This window comes from Diachasmimorpha longicaudata, chromosome 14 (assembly GCF_034640455.1).
Source record: "Diachasmimorpha longicaudata isolate KC_UGA_2023 chromosome 14, iyDiaLong2, whole genome shotgun sequence".
Lineage (NCBI taxonomy): Eukaryota > Metazoa > Arthropoda > Insecta > Hymenoptera > Braconidae > Diachasmimorpha > Diachasmimorpha longicaudata.
In genome coordinates, this window is record NC_087238.1 from 889,173 (window position 1) to 903,568 (window position 14,396).

The following is a 14,396-nucleotide window of genomic DNA, read 5'->3' on the forward strand; positions in this document are numbered from 1 at the left end:
GAAGTCCCATTCGATGCTGTGATTAGCGAGATGCCGATGGATAGAGTCAGCATGATTTTTGTTATTGAGGAGAGCGTAGAGATCCTTCAGTTCTCTACGTGCGCCAATAAATATCGTTGCGTTGTCGGAGTGAAGAGCCTTACAAGACGGATGTCGGGAAAGAAATCGACCGAGGGTAGCAAGAAATTCCTTCCTGGTCATGTCAGCTACTAATTCGATGTGCACGGCCTGTGTAGGGAAGCAGACAAATATACAGATCCAGATTTTGATCCTTTTGGTATTGCGATATCGTCTGTCCTTGATAAGAAATGGACCACAATAGTCTAATCCGGTGTGAGTAAAGGGTTTGATTTGGGTGATTCGCCATCTGATAAGTGACTGGAGTTGGATTCACCTTGGCACAGTTCAGACACTTATGAATGACGAGTCTCACTTGATTACGGCCACCAATGGGCCAATAACGTTGACTGAGCAGATGTAATGTTGTTTGGACCCCAGCATGAAGATTGAGCAAATGAGTCCGTTGGATGATGAGATGAGTGATGTAGCGACTCCTGGGCAATAATTTGGGATGTTTACTATCCAGAGGAATGTCACAAGCCTTCTGTAATCGTCCACCCACTCGAATGAGACCTGTCTCATCAAGTTGTGGATTAAGATTATTCAACCGGGTCTTGCTTGGAAGGGGTTTGCCTTGTTGGAGTGGTGAGAGTTCGATGTGGAAGCCTTCTTGTTGAATCAGTTGAAGAATCCTGATCTCTGCTTTTTGGAGCTCCTGAAGAGTGAGGTGATAATGGGGAAATCGTTTTTTCCATCTTAAACACCTTGCTGTGATTCGCTGGAGTTTTTCGAATGATAAGTACTGGTGTAGAAAAGGACTTTTTGCTGGTTCAGTGATATGGAGACAGGTGGCCCTCTTCAGTTCAGGCAATTCCTTGAGGGTTTTGAGGAGATGAGAATGTTCTTCAGGCTGTCGACGCCAAGCGGGTCCATGTAGCCATAGTTCATTCTTCAGGAAATCAGATGCAAGTTCACCTCTAGATACTGCACCTGCTGGATTGTCGTGTGTGCGTACATGTTTCCACCCGACATTGTTAGTGAGGTCTTGGATTCGAGACACCCTATTGGCCACGAATCGTTGGAGGAGATGAGGAGAAATTTTAATCCAATGCAGAGCGACAGTGGAGCCAGACCAAAGAACTTCCCGTTGCGGAGTGATGTTTACCTCTTCACTGTGTCGTACAGGTTTGGGAGGAGTTCCATTGCACACAGCTCCAGGCGAGGGATGGTGTGATTGCCCTTTAAATGTGTGATTCGAGATTTTGTACAGAAGAGGTGCACCTGGACTTTACCAGTGCATTTAGTAGTCTTGAGATAGATAGAAGCTCCGTCGGCACTTTGACTTGCATCACACAAGCCATATACTTCCAATTTTTCTTGTAGCCTTGATGTGACTTGTCGCTGGAATTTTATTTTATTGAGAAGCGGAAGTTGGGATGCAAATTCGGTCCGTCTCGTGTGGACCTCAGTTGGTGTGGAATCATCCCAGTGTAATTTGAGCCTCCACAGTTCTTGTTGAATGATTATTGCGTGGGTTTTTACTGGATTAAGCAAATCAAGAGGATCGAAGATGCGAGCGACGTCTGATGCTATCGTTCTCATGGTGATGACATCTCTGGTGGCTATGGGGTTGACGGGGTATACAATACTGCCACTCTGTGAATCCCAATGAATTCCCAGAGTTTTAAGTGTAGGATCATCTCCACCAAGCAGTTGGAGATTTATGGTTGACTCTGGAAGTCCTTGGATAATTTGTGGAGAATTGGAAGTACATTGTCGTAGAGCAAAACCGCCTGTCCTCAGCAGGCAGATCATTTCATTCCGTAGTATGGCTTCTTCAAGTGTTGATGTCCAAGTGAGGAGATCATCAACGTATAGATCCCTCTTGAGTCGTGATGCTGCCAATGGATATTGCTCGGATTCGTCGTCAGCCAATTGATCCAGGCATCTGACTGCAAGGAACGAAGCGGAGGAGAGTCCAAACGTCACAGATTGTAACTCATACGTATTGATAGTTTCATGTTCTCGCCACAGAATTCGTTGGTATTTTGTATCCTCTGGTCGGATCAGTCCCTGGCGATACATTTTCTCGATATCCCCAGTAAAAATGTAATTGTGGAGTCTGAATCTCAGTACTAGAGAAAGAATATCATCCTTAACGGTTGGGCCAACCATCAGGGTTTCATTGAGCGAGACTCCGGTGCTAGACCGTGCTGAACCATCGAAAACAACTCTAGTTTTGGTGGTGAGACTGGTCTCCTTAAACACTGCGTGATGAGGAAGGTAGAAGCCATCTTCAACTTCTGTGTTAATCCGCTTCATGTGACCAAGTTCTATATACTCATTGATCACCTTGATGTAGTCTTCTGCTAGCCTGGGATTCCACTTGAATTTCCGTTCCAATGAGAGTAGACGACGTTTCGCCTGGAGATAGGAAGTACCAAGTTGATCCTTCTTCTCGTTGAAGGGCAGTGCTACTACGTATCGCCCTTCTGGATTGCGTGACACATGCTGCGTAGAATGCGTTGGCAGGCTGCTTCTGCTTCTGCTTCTGATTGTCAGCTCTCTGCGTGGCCGAAGTCTTCGATTTCCCAGAATTTTTCAAATTCGTCGATGATGTCAGTGAAGTGACATTTCGCTTCATGGTGATCGGACTCGTCACTCATGTTTCCACAGACAATCCAACCAAATAACGTCTTCTGGAGATGAACGTCTGATACGTTAGCGAGCTTGATTTGTGATATAGTGAGTATGGAGATGGAGGTGCTAGATGCCAACAAGACCTGAATTGGTGCAGGTTTATGGAAGTCCAGATCTGCGAGAGGCAAATGCTTTGGAATCTCCACTGATTCTCTATCGATTTGCTCACTGGGCACGAGAGATGAGATTCTTGGGACAATTAAGAAACTCAATTCTTTCTTGAATTTGTTCAGACGAGAGGTGATGGTGGTATTGATTCTATAAGGGACTATCGTTCAAAGGTTATCGAGAGTCCCTATATGGGTGGAACAGGTTGCCTTATTGATGCCAAGTTCATCAGCCAATTCCTGAGTAATGAAGTTCTTGGTGTATCCCGTATCGATGAGGGCACGGCACTGTATTGGTTGGTGGTTTTCGTTGAGGAGATTGATTATAGCCGTAGGAAGAATGTCTTGTCCTGATGAGTCCTAAGGTGGTGAGATGGCTGATGAGATGGAACTACTTGGGATGGGTGTTCATGGGTTAGGTGTCTGCGGCACTGAGAAAGAGTCAACGTCACGATGGAGCAATGAATGGTGTCGTGCGGTAGAATCATTGCATATCCTGCAGAAACCCTTTGAGGTATATTCCTTAACTCCATGTCCTCTTGAGAGGCAGTTGAGGCAACGTCCTTGCTTGAATATGAGTTTTACACGATAGTCAACATTGATTGCATTAAGCTTGGGACACTCGTATATCCTGTGGTCTTGATCGCAGATAGGGCACTTCCTGGGAGTGTTGGTGAAAGAAGTTTGTGCCTTCGATGTAGATAACTGGGGAGATGCTGTGATGCTTGATGGCCTTGACTGTGAGTATTTCTTTGATCGTTGGTCATTCCTTTGTTTGTTGTGCCTAGATGATTCGGCACTGCTTTTAGCACAGATTCCCCGTTTTTCGAGAAAATCGAGCAGTTGCTCGTACTTCGGCATGTCATTTCCTTCAATGTGCGTCTCCCACTGAAACACGCGATCATCGTCCAGCTGGTTGAGGATGATAGTACTGATTAGGCCATTCAGTGGATCTTCAGCAGTACCAAATTAACTGATCAGCCGTAGTTATTTGCGTACAAAGTTCACGAGGTCAGTCAATGATTTATTACTCTCTTTACTTCTTTTCCCTACATTGAGAAGTAGAGAGCAATGACGTCGAAGGTCTTGCCTGGGAATGTCGTATTTCTTGTCGAGTAAGGCCCAGGCCGCTCCATAGTTCTCTGCAATGGTCTCTAACGCTTCGATCACTTGATGGGCTTCTCCAATTACCAAAGATTGGAGATACTGGAGTCTGATTACCTTGTCAATGCTCCTGAGGAGACGAGCATTAAATTGGTCCTTCAATTCTCGATATTTTTCGAAACTACCATCGAATTTATTCAGAGGAATTTCTGGTAGTCTCATATTGAAAGGTGAAGGATAACTAGCTGATACCTGATGCTGTTGTGATGCTTGTGGGGCAGGCTGAGTTCTGGAACCTATCAAATGTCTCAGCGCTGCTACTGCGAGGTGATAGGAATCTTCCACAGATTCTGTTTCTGCTAGGTGTGCTCTTAGATGGTCTAGGTCAAGTTCGAGAAGTGCAGCGTTGCTCAGTTCTCATTCGCCGAACTTTTCTCGCATGGTTTTTAATTTCTCTTCCATGAGTTCAACAGTTGCTGTGAGTCCGTCCGATTGATTCCAATTGTTGCGTCTTGTGATTCTCGACTTGAAGGTTGTGCGTTCAAGTTTTAGTGATTCTACCTGAGCCATTTTTGCGCCTTTGTTCACACACACACCGGACTTCGTGACAACATGCACTCTGTCATGCTCCCCCGTTGTAGAGAGCCGACGGATAAAATTTGGGTATTTTGAGTTAATCACACAAGAATCATTCACTGAGTCGATTCACGAATTTATACGCGAAACCAATTCACAAAGTTTATGCACAGAATCTGTTCACGAATAACTGCTCTGATTGATTATGATTATTTTTATTTTTAATAATATCCGGCTCGAAGGACCATATTTTATAGTCGTTCAAATATCACATTCAATTTTGAATTTCCTAGAGTTGTAAATTCTAGGAATCTGTCCTGTACAGAGTGATATTTTCGAATATACACTACACGCTGCGGTTTTCTCTGTGTAGTGTATATTCGAAAATATCACTACACGCTGAGGTTTTCTCTGTGTAATGTAAATTCGAAAATATCATTCTGTAGAGGACAGATTCCTAGAATTTACAACTCTAGGAAATTCAAAATTGATTGTTATATTTGAACGAATATAAAACAGTCTCTCTATCATGTTCTTCATTTTCCCGCCTCCTGATATGTCTCCTGAAATGCTACCCCATCCATCTCGCTCCACCATTCTTCGTTTTTCCCTATGTTCCCCGCATTCTCTACATTCCAGTGTGTTATTTTGAGTGATTCGGGAATCTCCCCCCTAACCCTTGCCTGTTTTTTAAAACGGTCTTTCCTCCCTCTCTCTTCCTCTTTTTTCTCTCTGCCTTTGTTCTCCTTCTCTCTCATCCCACTCCAGCCACGTGCCCTCCACACATATGCTATTGTACGCTGTCCAGGCAGGCCAACTCCTCTCCCTCCATTTTCCCGCCTGTTCCTCCAGCCGCCCTTTTACCTTCCTCTGCCTTTCAGTTTTCCACCTCTTTTCGTAACTCCTCCAACTCCTCCTCTTTTTTTTCAATGTGTACATCGTTGCTTCTAATCTTCTTCCCAGTTCTCTATTTTCCCTTATCTCCCTTTCCCCCGTTCCACATTTCCATCTTTTCTCACCGATTTTCCCCGTTTCCCTTATCATTGACTCCACGTCCACCTGTCTCTTTCCCACATCTCGTTTTGTCATTTTTCCCACACTCCCAACCATTTCTCTAGTTCTGACATTTTGAATCTTTCCTCCCTCGGTGACGTTGCTCCCCTGCTCTTTCTCTCGGTTTTTGAGTCCTCTGCCTTCTTCATGAGTTCCGTTTTCCTACTTTTGGTCCCGTCCCTCGGGCTTCTCACTCTCTCGCCCCTTTGTTGTTTCACCTTTCCCCTTTTCCCTCCCTGGTTCCTCTTCCCCCATCTCTCTCTTGTTCTTCTCCCTTTCTGTCACCTTTATCCCTTTCGCCTCCTCTTTTCCCCTCCTTGGCTCCTCATCATGGTTTATACTCATGTCCTTGTCCCCTTCTGTCACTTCCCTCCCTGTCAGCGTCTTTCTCTTCCCCTTCTGTCACTGCTCTACTTACCTTCTGTGTGTCGTTTCTTCCTTATCCTCTGCTCCCTCTCCTTTGCTCCGCTTCCTTCGTTACCGACCCTCTCCTTCTTATCGGCGCCTCCGACTTGCCTCTCCCTTTTCCTTGAGGCGTCCTCTCTAGGCAGTTGTTTGTCCTAAACCCATCTCCCCCCCCCCTTCACCATTTGTTTCCTTCTGCTCACTTTCTTTTTCTTTGCCCTCTCTTTTCCCCCCTTGTTTGTCTTCTCCGCTTCCCACTCCCCCCAATAATTTTCCAGCCCTTCGTCGCTCTCCCCCACTTTCTTTTCCCTTGTTTTTTCTTCTCCTTTCCTTGGCCTTCCCCCCTTTTTCTGTCTGTCACCTGTCTTCCCTTCCACCTCTCTCTCCATCCTTTCCTTCCCAGTCCCTGCTTCTCTCTATGTTCCTTCTCGAAGTTTCTCGCTGCCTTTCCCCTTACCCCACTTTCGTCCCAGTTCCAACGGTTTCTTTCGTTCGTCCCCCTTCACAAGCCCTCGCCACTTTTCTTCTCTTTACTCCCCTCTCACTCACTTCACCGCGGTTTTTTCATTTCCCACCTGTTTTCCACGCTATCACTTCCTTCTCCACCCACTTTTTCACCTTTTTTGAGGTGAAACATCTATAGGCTCACTTGTAAACCGAATCATTGGCGTGGCGATACTTGCCGTAGCGATGGATCGCCTCGCTATACTAAGGTATGCCTATACAGGGTGGTCCGATTAAGTGTGTCGATTCTGACCAGGCATGTTTTGGGGGTGATTCTGAGCAGAAAAGTCCTTTTCCACTTTTCGCTCGGACGCACCCCTGCAGAGATATGGGGGTGAAAAGAACGGCCAATGGGGCGCGAGCATTGTGCGGCTCTCCGTCCGTGTGCCGCGGGTAAGCTGTGTGCGTGCTTCCCCTTCTTCTCGGGCGGACGTTCCATTCCGCTAGTGAGTGAGAGTGAGAGAGAGAGAGGGGGGGAAAGATATTTCAAGACAATCCTTTCGCGGGAGGGGGGGGGCTGGGGTGATTAAAAACCGATTATTATTTATATTAGTATTATTTATTAAAATACAAGATTCTGAAAACCACGGGCATCCCCCTTGGCATTCCGCAGCAAATTGTTTAAATATTAATTATCTCATGATGCAGGAGGCCTACAGTATTTTGTTAAGAGATCTTTTTTATTGCAAATTAAATTTACAACAAGAAAGGTCTCTTGACAAAATCTTGTAAAAGAGCCTCTTATCAGGATAATTAATAATAAACAATGCATCTCTACATTCCCAGGGGATGGGTCGCGATTGTCGCGGAATCCGGCGCAATAAACGCGTTGGTTGATTATCAACTAACTCTTGATTATCAACTAAACAAGGGGGATGCCCGTGGTTTTCAGAATCTTGTATTTTAATAAATAATACTAATATAAATAATAATCGGTTTTTAATCACCCCAGCCCCCCCCCTCCCGCGAAAGGATTGTCTTGAAATATCTTTCCCCCCCTCTCTCTCTCTCTTACTCTCACTCACTGGCGGAATGGAACGTCCGCCCGAGGAGAAGGGGAAGCACGCACACTGCTTACCCGCGGCACACGGACGGAGAGCCGCACAATGCTCGCGCCCCATTGGCCGTTCTTTTCACCCCCATATCTCTGCAGGGGTGCGTCCGAGCGAAAAGTGGAAAAGGACTTTTCTGCTCAGAATCACCCCCAAAACATGCCTGGTCAGAATCGACACACTTAATCGGACCACCCTGTATATATTATGTGTAGTAGAGTGTACGGTGTCGCTTCTCACTCAGTTCAACGTTGTTATTTACCACGGTACACATAACCTGCGTTTTATTTAAGTTTTAATTTTAATTTTTGACAATAAAATATGTGTGATAGTGATAACTTAGAAGATCAAAGTGATCAACCTTGTGCAAAGAAAGTGAAACTATACTATGGCATACTACCAAGTCATCAGTAAGTAGATCGTATTTTTCAACTGTCCATAAATGTAATTATTATATTTTTATATTTAATTAATTGTATTCATATTAATCATATTAATAATTTATATAAAATATATTAATATCATCTTCAATTATTTATTCTTTTATTATTCCTAAAGGAATTAATATGGAAAAATTTACTAATAAAATTTATATTTGCAAATCTTTAGTCGTATATTGCAATAATTAATTAAGATTTGAGTTCATGAGTATATTGGAGCCACACTTCAAATTTTTTTTGTGTATTTTAATATCATATTTTTTTTAATATTTCAGTTCCCAATAATCATCGCAGGGATCACAACATATTCTTATTGAAACTGGACGCCACCCTGATCATTCAAACACAAGGCATACTATCAATCTTGTGTAAGACTTTATTAATCGAATTGTACCAGACTATTTTAATTTTTATCTTAGATTTTATTAACATATTTATATTTTTTTAAATATAAATGTGTGTTTATATTTTTTCATATGGAACAACAATAGATGCTGTATTTGTGAGATATTTTGATGATGTTCCGTCCAATATTTTTGTAACGTACTTTAGTTATCATCGACCAATCGTCACAGTAATACCGGCAGAGGAAACATCAAATATAACTATTACTGAAATCACGAATGAAAATATTTAAATTGTGGCCACTTGATATTAATATCGAACTTTTATATCACATGTAAATAAATGTTTATTAAATAAAGTTACCATTTTCTGTAAGAAATTCGTCATACTTCATTTTTCCATTAGGCTTCATTTAATTCCTGTAATAATATCATCTTCTATGCATATTACTTGTACACACACGATGTTTCACATCTGCCAGGCGTCCCATGACGGCTTACATTTTTTTTCCGATTTTTCCGTAATAATTCTGCTTTTTCTTGCGCACTACTCGTTCGCCCGACTACCCTCTCGCGCCCCACCTCGCGGTCCTCCTGTCGGACCACTTTATATAAAAAGAAAAGGGGGAAGACTCTAATCTTTAGTAAAAAAAAGGGGTAGAATTTAGAGGATCCAATAATGACAAAATACTAGAAATCAAATAGACGTTATGTGGGGGTCACCGTTGGAAGGGAGGTTTCTGGTAGCATTAGGGGGAAAGGAAGGGTACTCACTCGGTGCTGGCCTTGACCGATGTTCTTCACAATGTTCGGGGGTCGTTGCTTGCTGGGATTTTCCTTTGTAAGGGTCAACCCTTACAAACAGTGAGCAACTATATCGGAGCTGACGTCCAGTTGAATCTCTCCTCCTGGCGGGTTTCTCTAGGTCACTTTTCTTACTGGTATTTCCGATCACTCTACTTCGATAATTCCTTTACTAATTAACTCTATCCCCCAGGCAGCTCTGATTCGAGTGTCCGTTATTGGGGCAATTGAGGATCTCCGCGATGGATTCGGGGGTCCTCGGTCAATATGCGTCCATTTCCGGGTGGTATAATCCGGATGTAACCGGTGATCCACCGGTCGATACTCGCAGGCACCCTCAGTGACGAACTGGTGGAGGGAAGCGTAGTAGGCATTGTGCGTACAAGCGTCATCGTCGGGGCTTCGTATGGCGACTAACGGACTGCTGGCGGGGGGAGGACCCACGTAGGAACAATCCTCCAGCGGTGCGCGTTAGGACAGTCGTTCCCTTCTGGATCTTTCGATCGTGATGAGTAGGGGAATACGGGAAGGGGGAGGACTTACGCGGGAAGGGGTTCTCCAACGGTGAGCAGTAGCGCGCGACACTAATGGTGATGAAGGGGCGCGGAGGGAAAGAAATAAATAGGGTTATGTGGCCTCGTCTCATCGTGTATTTTGCTACCACACAGAACCAGAAAATCGGATGCGTCAGAGGACGCCTCAAGAGCGCACGTCCCACAATTCCTCGTAAAGTAACATGACCGGCCAGCACGGATATACTTATGATCAAGACTCCACGCATGCGCCCACGTTCATAACGTCAATGGAATGTCATGTCATGTATGTTTTGGGGACGATAGAAATCACCATCGTGTTAATTTGATGGATTAATGATTATTTATCAATTTTTTAAGCTTGATTAATGTTATTTTACAAATCGCAGAAAAATTATTAACGCTCGAAAACATTAGTCAGTAATTCTTATGCAACGCTTAATATTTCCGTGTATTATTTTATGATTTATTTGGGCCGTGAATTTACATAACCTCCAGTAATTTTTATTAGTTTAGATGATCCACTGAAGTAAACGTGTACATCTTCAATGAATCGTATTGCCTCAACTATGGGTAAAGAATTACTCATAAAATTGGAAAAGATAGACAACATAAAGATCTTATTTATTCAATTACAAATTGACAGTAGATCAAGTGTAGCTTGCAATTCAAAGAATGACTTGAATGATAGCAGTTTGTCAACTCATTGGCGTTCCAGACTCGTCGGTAACTAACTTAAATTAAATTAGATTTATTAGTTTTCAATCGTAGTCGATGTAAATTTGATGAATTCAACATCCTTAATTTCCTCTAATGACAAATAAAACTGATTAATTTCATAATGTAATCACTGAGGTCCTGGTAGTGGAGGCGTTGATAATGATATGAAGGGTACTCTGCTTGGAGATGCTGAAGATGTTAGACATGCAGAGAAGGAATTGATATCTGAGTATTATCATTAGCTGTTAGGCTGAGTGAAGGAGTGGCATGGTGTAGATGTTCTGTCGCAGAAAAGGTTGTTTTTCTGTTTCAATTTTAATAGTTTTATTAAATTATAATAACTTGTATTTTTACTATTCGACTGGGATTTCCCCCGAAATTGTTTGGTTGAAGGTTAAATCTTTTAATATTTTAGCGGGAATAAAGTTCATCTCATATGCCTTCATTATAGTCGGGATTTCCACAGGATTTTATGGTGGACCAATTGTTATAATTTCACTCCGAATGATTTTATTGTGGACCAATTTATGGTTCCTAATCCGTCGAAGGGTTTATTACCACGCTCTATCATAAAAAAATTGAAATTGTAGAATCTCTCCATGGTCCCTGTGTTCGCCTAAGGATTGTTGTTGTTTAGTTGAGGAACGTGATTTTTGGGTGGTCGGGCGTCGGAAAATTCGAATAGGTGTAGTGAGGGTGAGGTGAAGACACAAAAATACTAATTTACAAAAACTTCGTATTTACTCGTCACCAGTTGTAAAAACTATACAAAATTGTACAAAGTTCGTTGAAATTCACCCGTGTGAATTCGTTGATAGTTGAGTTGTAAAAATAACGTTGAGAGTCGTTGAAGAAAGCGAAAAGATCAAATTAGTTGACTGATACGCTGAATGTACGGTGCAAGACTGACTTGGAGGGGGTCTCAAGTTCGTTACCGAAACGGATGACCAGTGACTCGATGAACCCCGGAAGTATCCGAAATTAATCGACCACTTGTCGTTGAGTTGGGGGGCGTTTTTATGTCTAGTTTAAACAGTTGTTTTACGTATTTTCAAGTTCCGTAGTTTGACTCAAGTAAGGCATTATAATTATTGAATCTCCAGTTGATCAGATGAAGTTTTTACATTTATTCTATCAGCTGTCTGTCTATGAGTTACACCGTTTTAGGTTACACTCCTCCTTCTATTTAATTAAATTTAATTCAGTTTTTAATAATAATTTTGCTAAAAATAAAGTGTTTGCGATCTATTAAACATAATCGTAATTTGATCGAGTATAATTAAAAAACCAAATAAAAACAAATCTAACAATCACCTCCTCAGTGTCCCTACTCTATGCGAGCGAACAGATGTCTTCCTCCTCATGTGAGCTGAGATCCACAGTCATCATCTTATGACGAACGTCCTCCAATTTGCAGCAAAACCTTTCTGTTGGGTAGAAAGCTATTTTTCTAGACGAGTAGTATAAAGGCGAACTGTCTATGTAAAATAATTAACTAACACAAACACTGATATAAAAATGGAACTATATTCTTCTCAACACAGAGATGTACAAAATTAATGGATGAGAACTCGCAAGTAGGAAAAAATGGATGTGTTCACGATGAACGCGTTTTCGGAATTGTCTGTTTGGAAAGTGAAGAAATTTGAAAAGGAAATTCTGCAAGGGCTGGGAATGAATGAAAGGAGACGTGATTGGTTACTTGCGGATTGGAAAGGCAATTTGATTGGAGGAATTTTCACGGAGGAAAATAAAAATAGGAGGTACTTAGAGTATGGGGGATGAGGCCTAAAGGGTCCGAGGGTCAGGAAAGGCGATGCTAGGTATGGGGAATTATTTAGTTTTTGTTAGGGATCATAAATGGCAGACCGAGGAGAGTTGGTGTGAGGATTGAACCAGTCATAAAGGCATCCAGACATAAAGAACATGGAAGTGTTAAAATGGTAAAATCTATACATTTGATCACCAAATGTGAACCATAAACGCAAAACTTTAATTTAGCCTGTCTTCACCTTTATGGCTGGATTGATGAAGGTGTTGGGGGAAAATGTGAGAATTTGGAAAAGGAGAGGACAGACAATTTTTAATGGGGAAAAGACCCAAAGGGGAATTCTCAAAGGCTGTCAGATTCACCTGTTTACACGTTCCACACATTCTGCGTCAGAACACTTTTGCTTCGTCGTCTCGATACACAAAACATTTTTAGTACTGATGAATCGCATGGATATGGGAACATAGGTTTTGTGATTCTTAACGATCGTCCAGATATCCTGATGACTTGAGGCTCAGTTGGCAAAATAAACATTCCTTCGGTTTCTATTATTTCACCGGTTTTTAATATGATTGTGTTCAGATTTAAATCTGAAGACGGAGGGCAGTCAGCCTTATCACCTCAGTCTTCGTTTTTCCATGGAAAGGGCCACTCGCCAACGTGTTTAGTGAATCATTGTTCCAACGGTCAAACCAATTAATATTCCAATTATCTCGGTTCGGTAAACTTACCTAGTGTTCCGGTTTTTAGATCCAAACGTTAATAATTTAACAACATTAATTACCACCTGGATTTTTTAATAAAAGACAAAAACCCCAAATACGTTTCCAGTTTACCAAAAAAATCCCGCTCCCAACCACATCCATCGGAAAAACTACCTAATTCCAAACATTGGTCCTTCGAGCTGGATCGGGGGCCGGATCGGTAGTGTTTTGTGGAAAATCCGGAAAAAATTCATTCGTTAGCGGACGCCTCGTGCCAATTAGACGGTTATTAGGGGTTGGCTTGACCATTCACACGGACTCGAAACATTCTAGAATTTTCCAAGTGCTGTACGGGTTTATTGTTTTCGGATAGTGTTCGGACGGTGCCTTGTTCTCGGGTTTGTTTACATCGGTTACCCAACACCCCGTACCACCCAACCCAAAAACATCGGTCGTAGCTCGAGTGCCACAGTGACAACCTACGGCCCACGAGTTACACACCACATCCATCCCCACTACGGACCCAACGGATAGCGGCGGCGCACCCAACATCAACCCCAGTTCACGGTCGGTAACCCATCGGACATTCCAAGTTATCATGGCCGATAATCAAGCGGAAGATACCGATCTCCACACCCCGGAGGATAACGAAATTGCCGGAGGCTCCACTACATCAACGGAAACGATAGTGGGGAGACAACGGGAGGAGGATCTAGTGACGGGATATGCTAATTCACCCAAACCAGAACCACATGGAACGGCCACCCAATCACCAAAAACCAAAAGTGCTGCCCTTATGCGGAGTGAGGCGCAAATCGGCCTACAAATACGGAGGCAACTGATGCTGAACGGGATCTGTGAAAGAGGACCCCAGCGTCAGAGGAGGAAGCATCGGATGCAGTGCTTGAAGCATATCAAATCCCAGCCAACGCTTCATGGAAGGAGTTCTCGGACTATCACGAGCTCCTTCTCAGCGAAGCCCCACCGGAGATCTTCGAGCACCCCTATCATACGGAGGATATATACAGCCAGGTATCCTCCACCAATTTCAACATCGGCATTATGATCGGACAACTCCGGACCATTCTTGCACGGCGGAGGCAAAGAAGACAATCCCAAAATGCTAGCGGATCCACGGACTTCAATTCGCTTACCCGAATCACTATCTGCACCTTCGACGGCAAATACCATGATTGTAGAGCATTCGACGATCTATTCACCAATCTCGTGATTAACCCACCCAGGATTAGCAACGCGGAGAAGCTCGCTCGGCTGAAGGCAGCGTTTCGGGGTGAGGCAGCCAGCCTCATTTCCAACATTGCAATCTCCGATGACAATATCGCAACGGCCTGGGAGGCCTTGAGAAATCGGTACGAGAACAAACGGGTTCTCGTAGCCTTCCACCTCAACAGGATCCTGGCCATAACCCCAGTCAAGATCAAGAGAGCCACGGCCATCCAAACCATTATCTATACCACCAAGGAGGCCATGGACGCTCTGAAGACTCTCTGAGCCCCAA

General features: G+C 43.2%; 2 protein-coding genes across 2 annotated transcripts; both read right to left on the bottom strand.

Annotated features, from left to right (window-relative positions):
- Window positions 1–202: 202 nt before the first annotated feature.
- Window positions 203–2,704, bottom strand: LOC135169140 (uncharacterized). Its single transcript, XM_064133876.1, has 3 exons — window positions 2,413–2,704; window positions 1,353–2,363; window positions 203–1,299 (listed from the first exon to the last, which is right to left on the bottom strand). The coding sequence occupies exons 1-3, from the start codon at window positions 2,702–2,704 to the stop codon at window positions 203–205; spliced, it is 2,400 nt and encodes a 799-aa protein (XP_063989946.1).
- A 571-nt stretch (window positions 2,705–3,275) lies between these two features.
- LOC135169141 (uncharacterized) lies at window positions 3,276–4,541 on the bottom strand. The gene is made up of 3 exons (XM_064133877.1): window positions 4,397–4,541; window positions 3,867–4,291; window positions 3,276–3,779 (listed from the first exon to the last, which is right to left on the bottom strand). The coding sequence occupies exons 1-3, from the start codon at window positions 4,539–4,541 to the stop codon at window positions 3,276–3,278; spliced, it is 1,074 nt and encodes a 357-aa protein (XP_063989947.1).
- Between the last annotated feature and the right edge of the window lie 9,855 nt (window positions 4,542–14,396).

Excerpts from the sequence above, each read along its gene's own strand:
- LOC135169140 (XM_064133876.1), bottom strand. The coding sequence starts at position 2,704 with ATGAAGCGAAATGTCACTTCACTGACATCATCGACGAATTTGAAAAAT. Across the intron at positions 2,364-2,412 it reads TAGCAGAAGACTACATCAAG|AAGTTGAAGATGGCTTCTAC; the intron begins GTGATCAATGAG and ends GGATTAACACAG. Across the intron at positions 1,300-1,352 it reads CAAGACTACTAAATGCACTG|GGCAATCACACCATCCCTCG; the intron begins GTAAAGTCCAGG and ends ACACATTTAAAG.
- LOC135169141 (XM_064133877.1), bottom strand. The coding sequence starts at position 4,541 with ATGGCTCAGGTAGAATCACTAAAACTTGAACGCACAACCTTCAAGTCG. Across the intron at positions 4,292-4,396 it reads AACCATGCGAGAAAAGTTCG|TAGCAGCGCTGAGACATTTG; the intron begins GCGAATGAGAAC and ends ATCACCTCGCAG. Across the intron at positions 3,780-3,866 it reads TGACTGACCTCGTGAACTTT|CTGGACGATGATCGCGTGTT; the intron begins GTACGCAAATAA and ends ATCCTCAACCAG.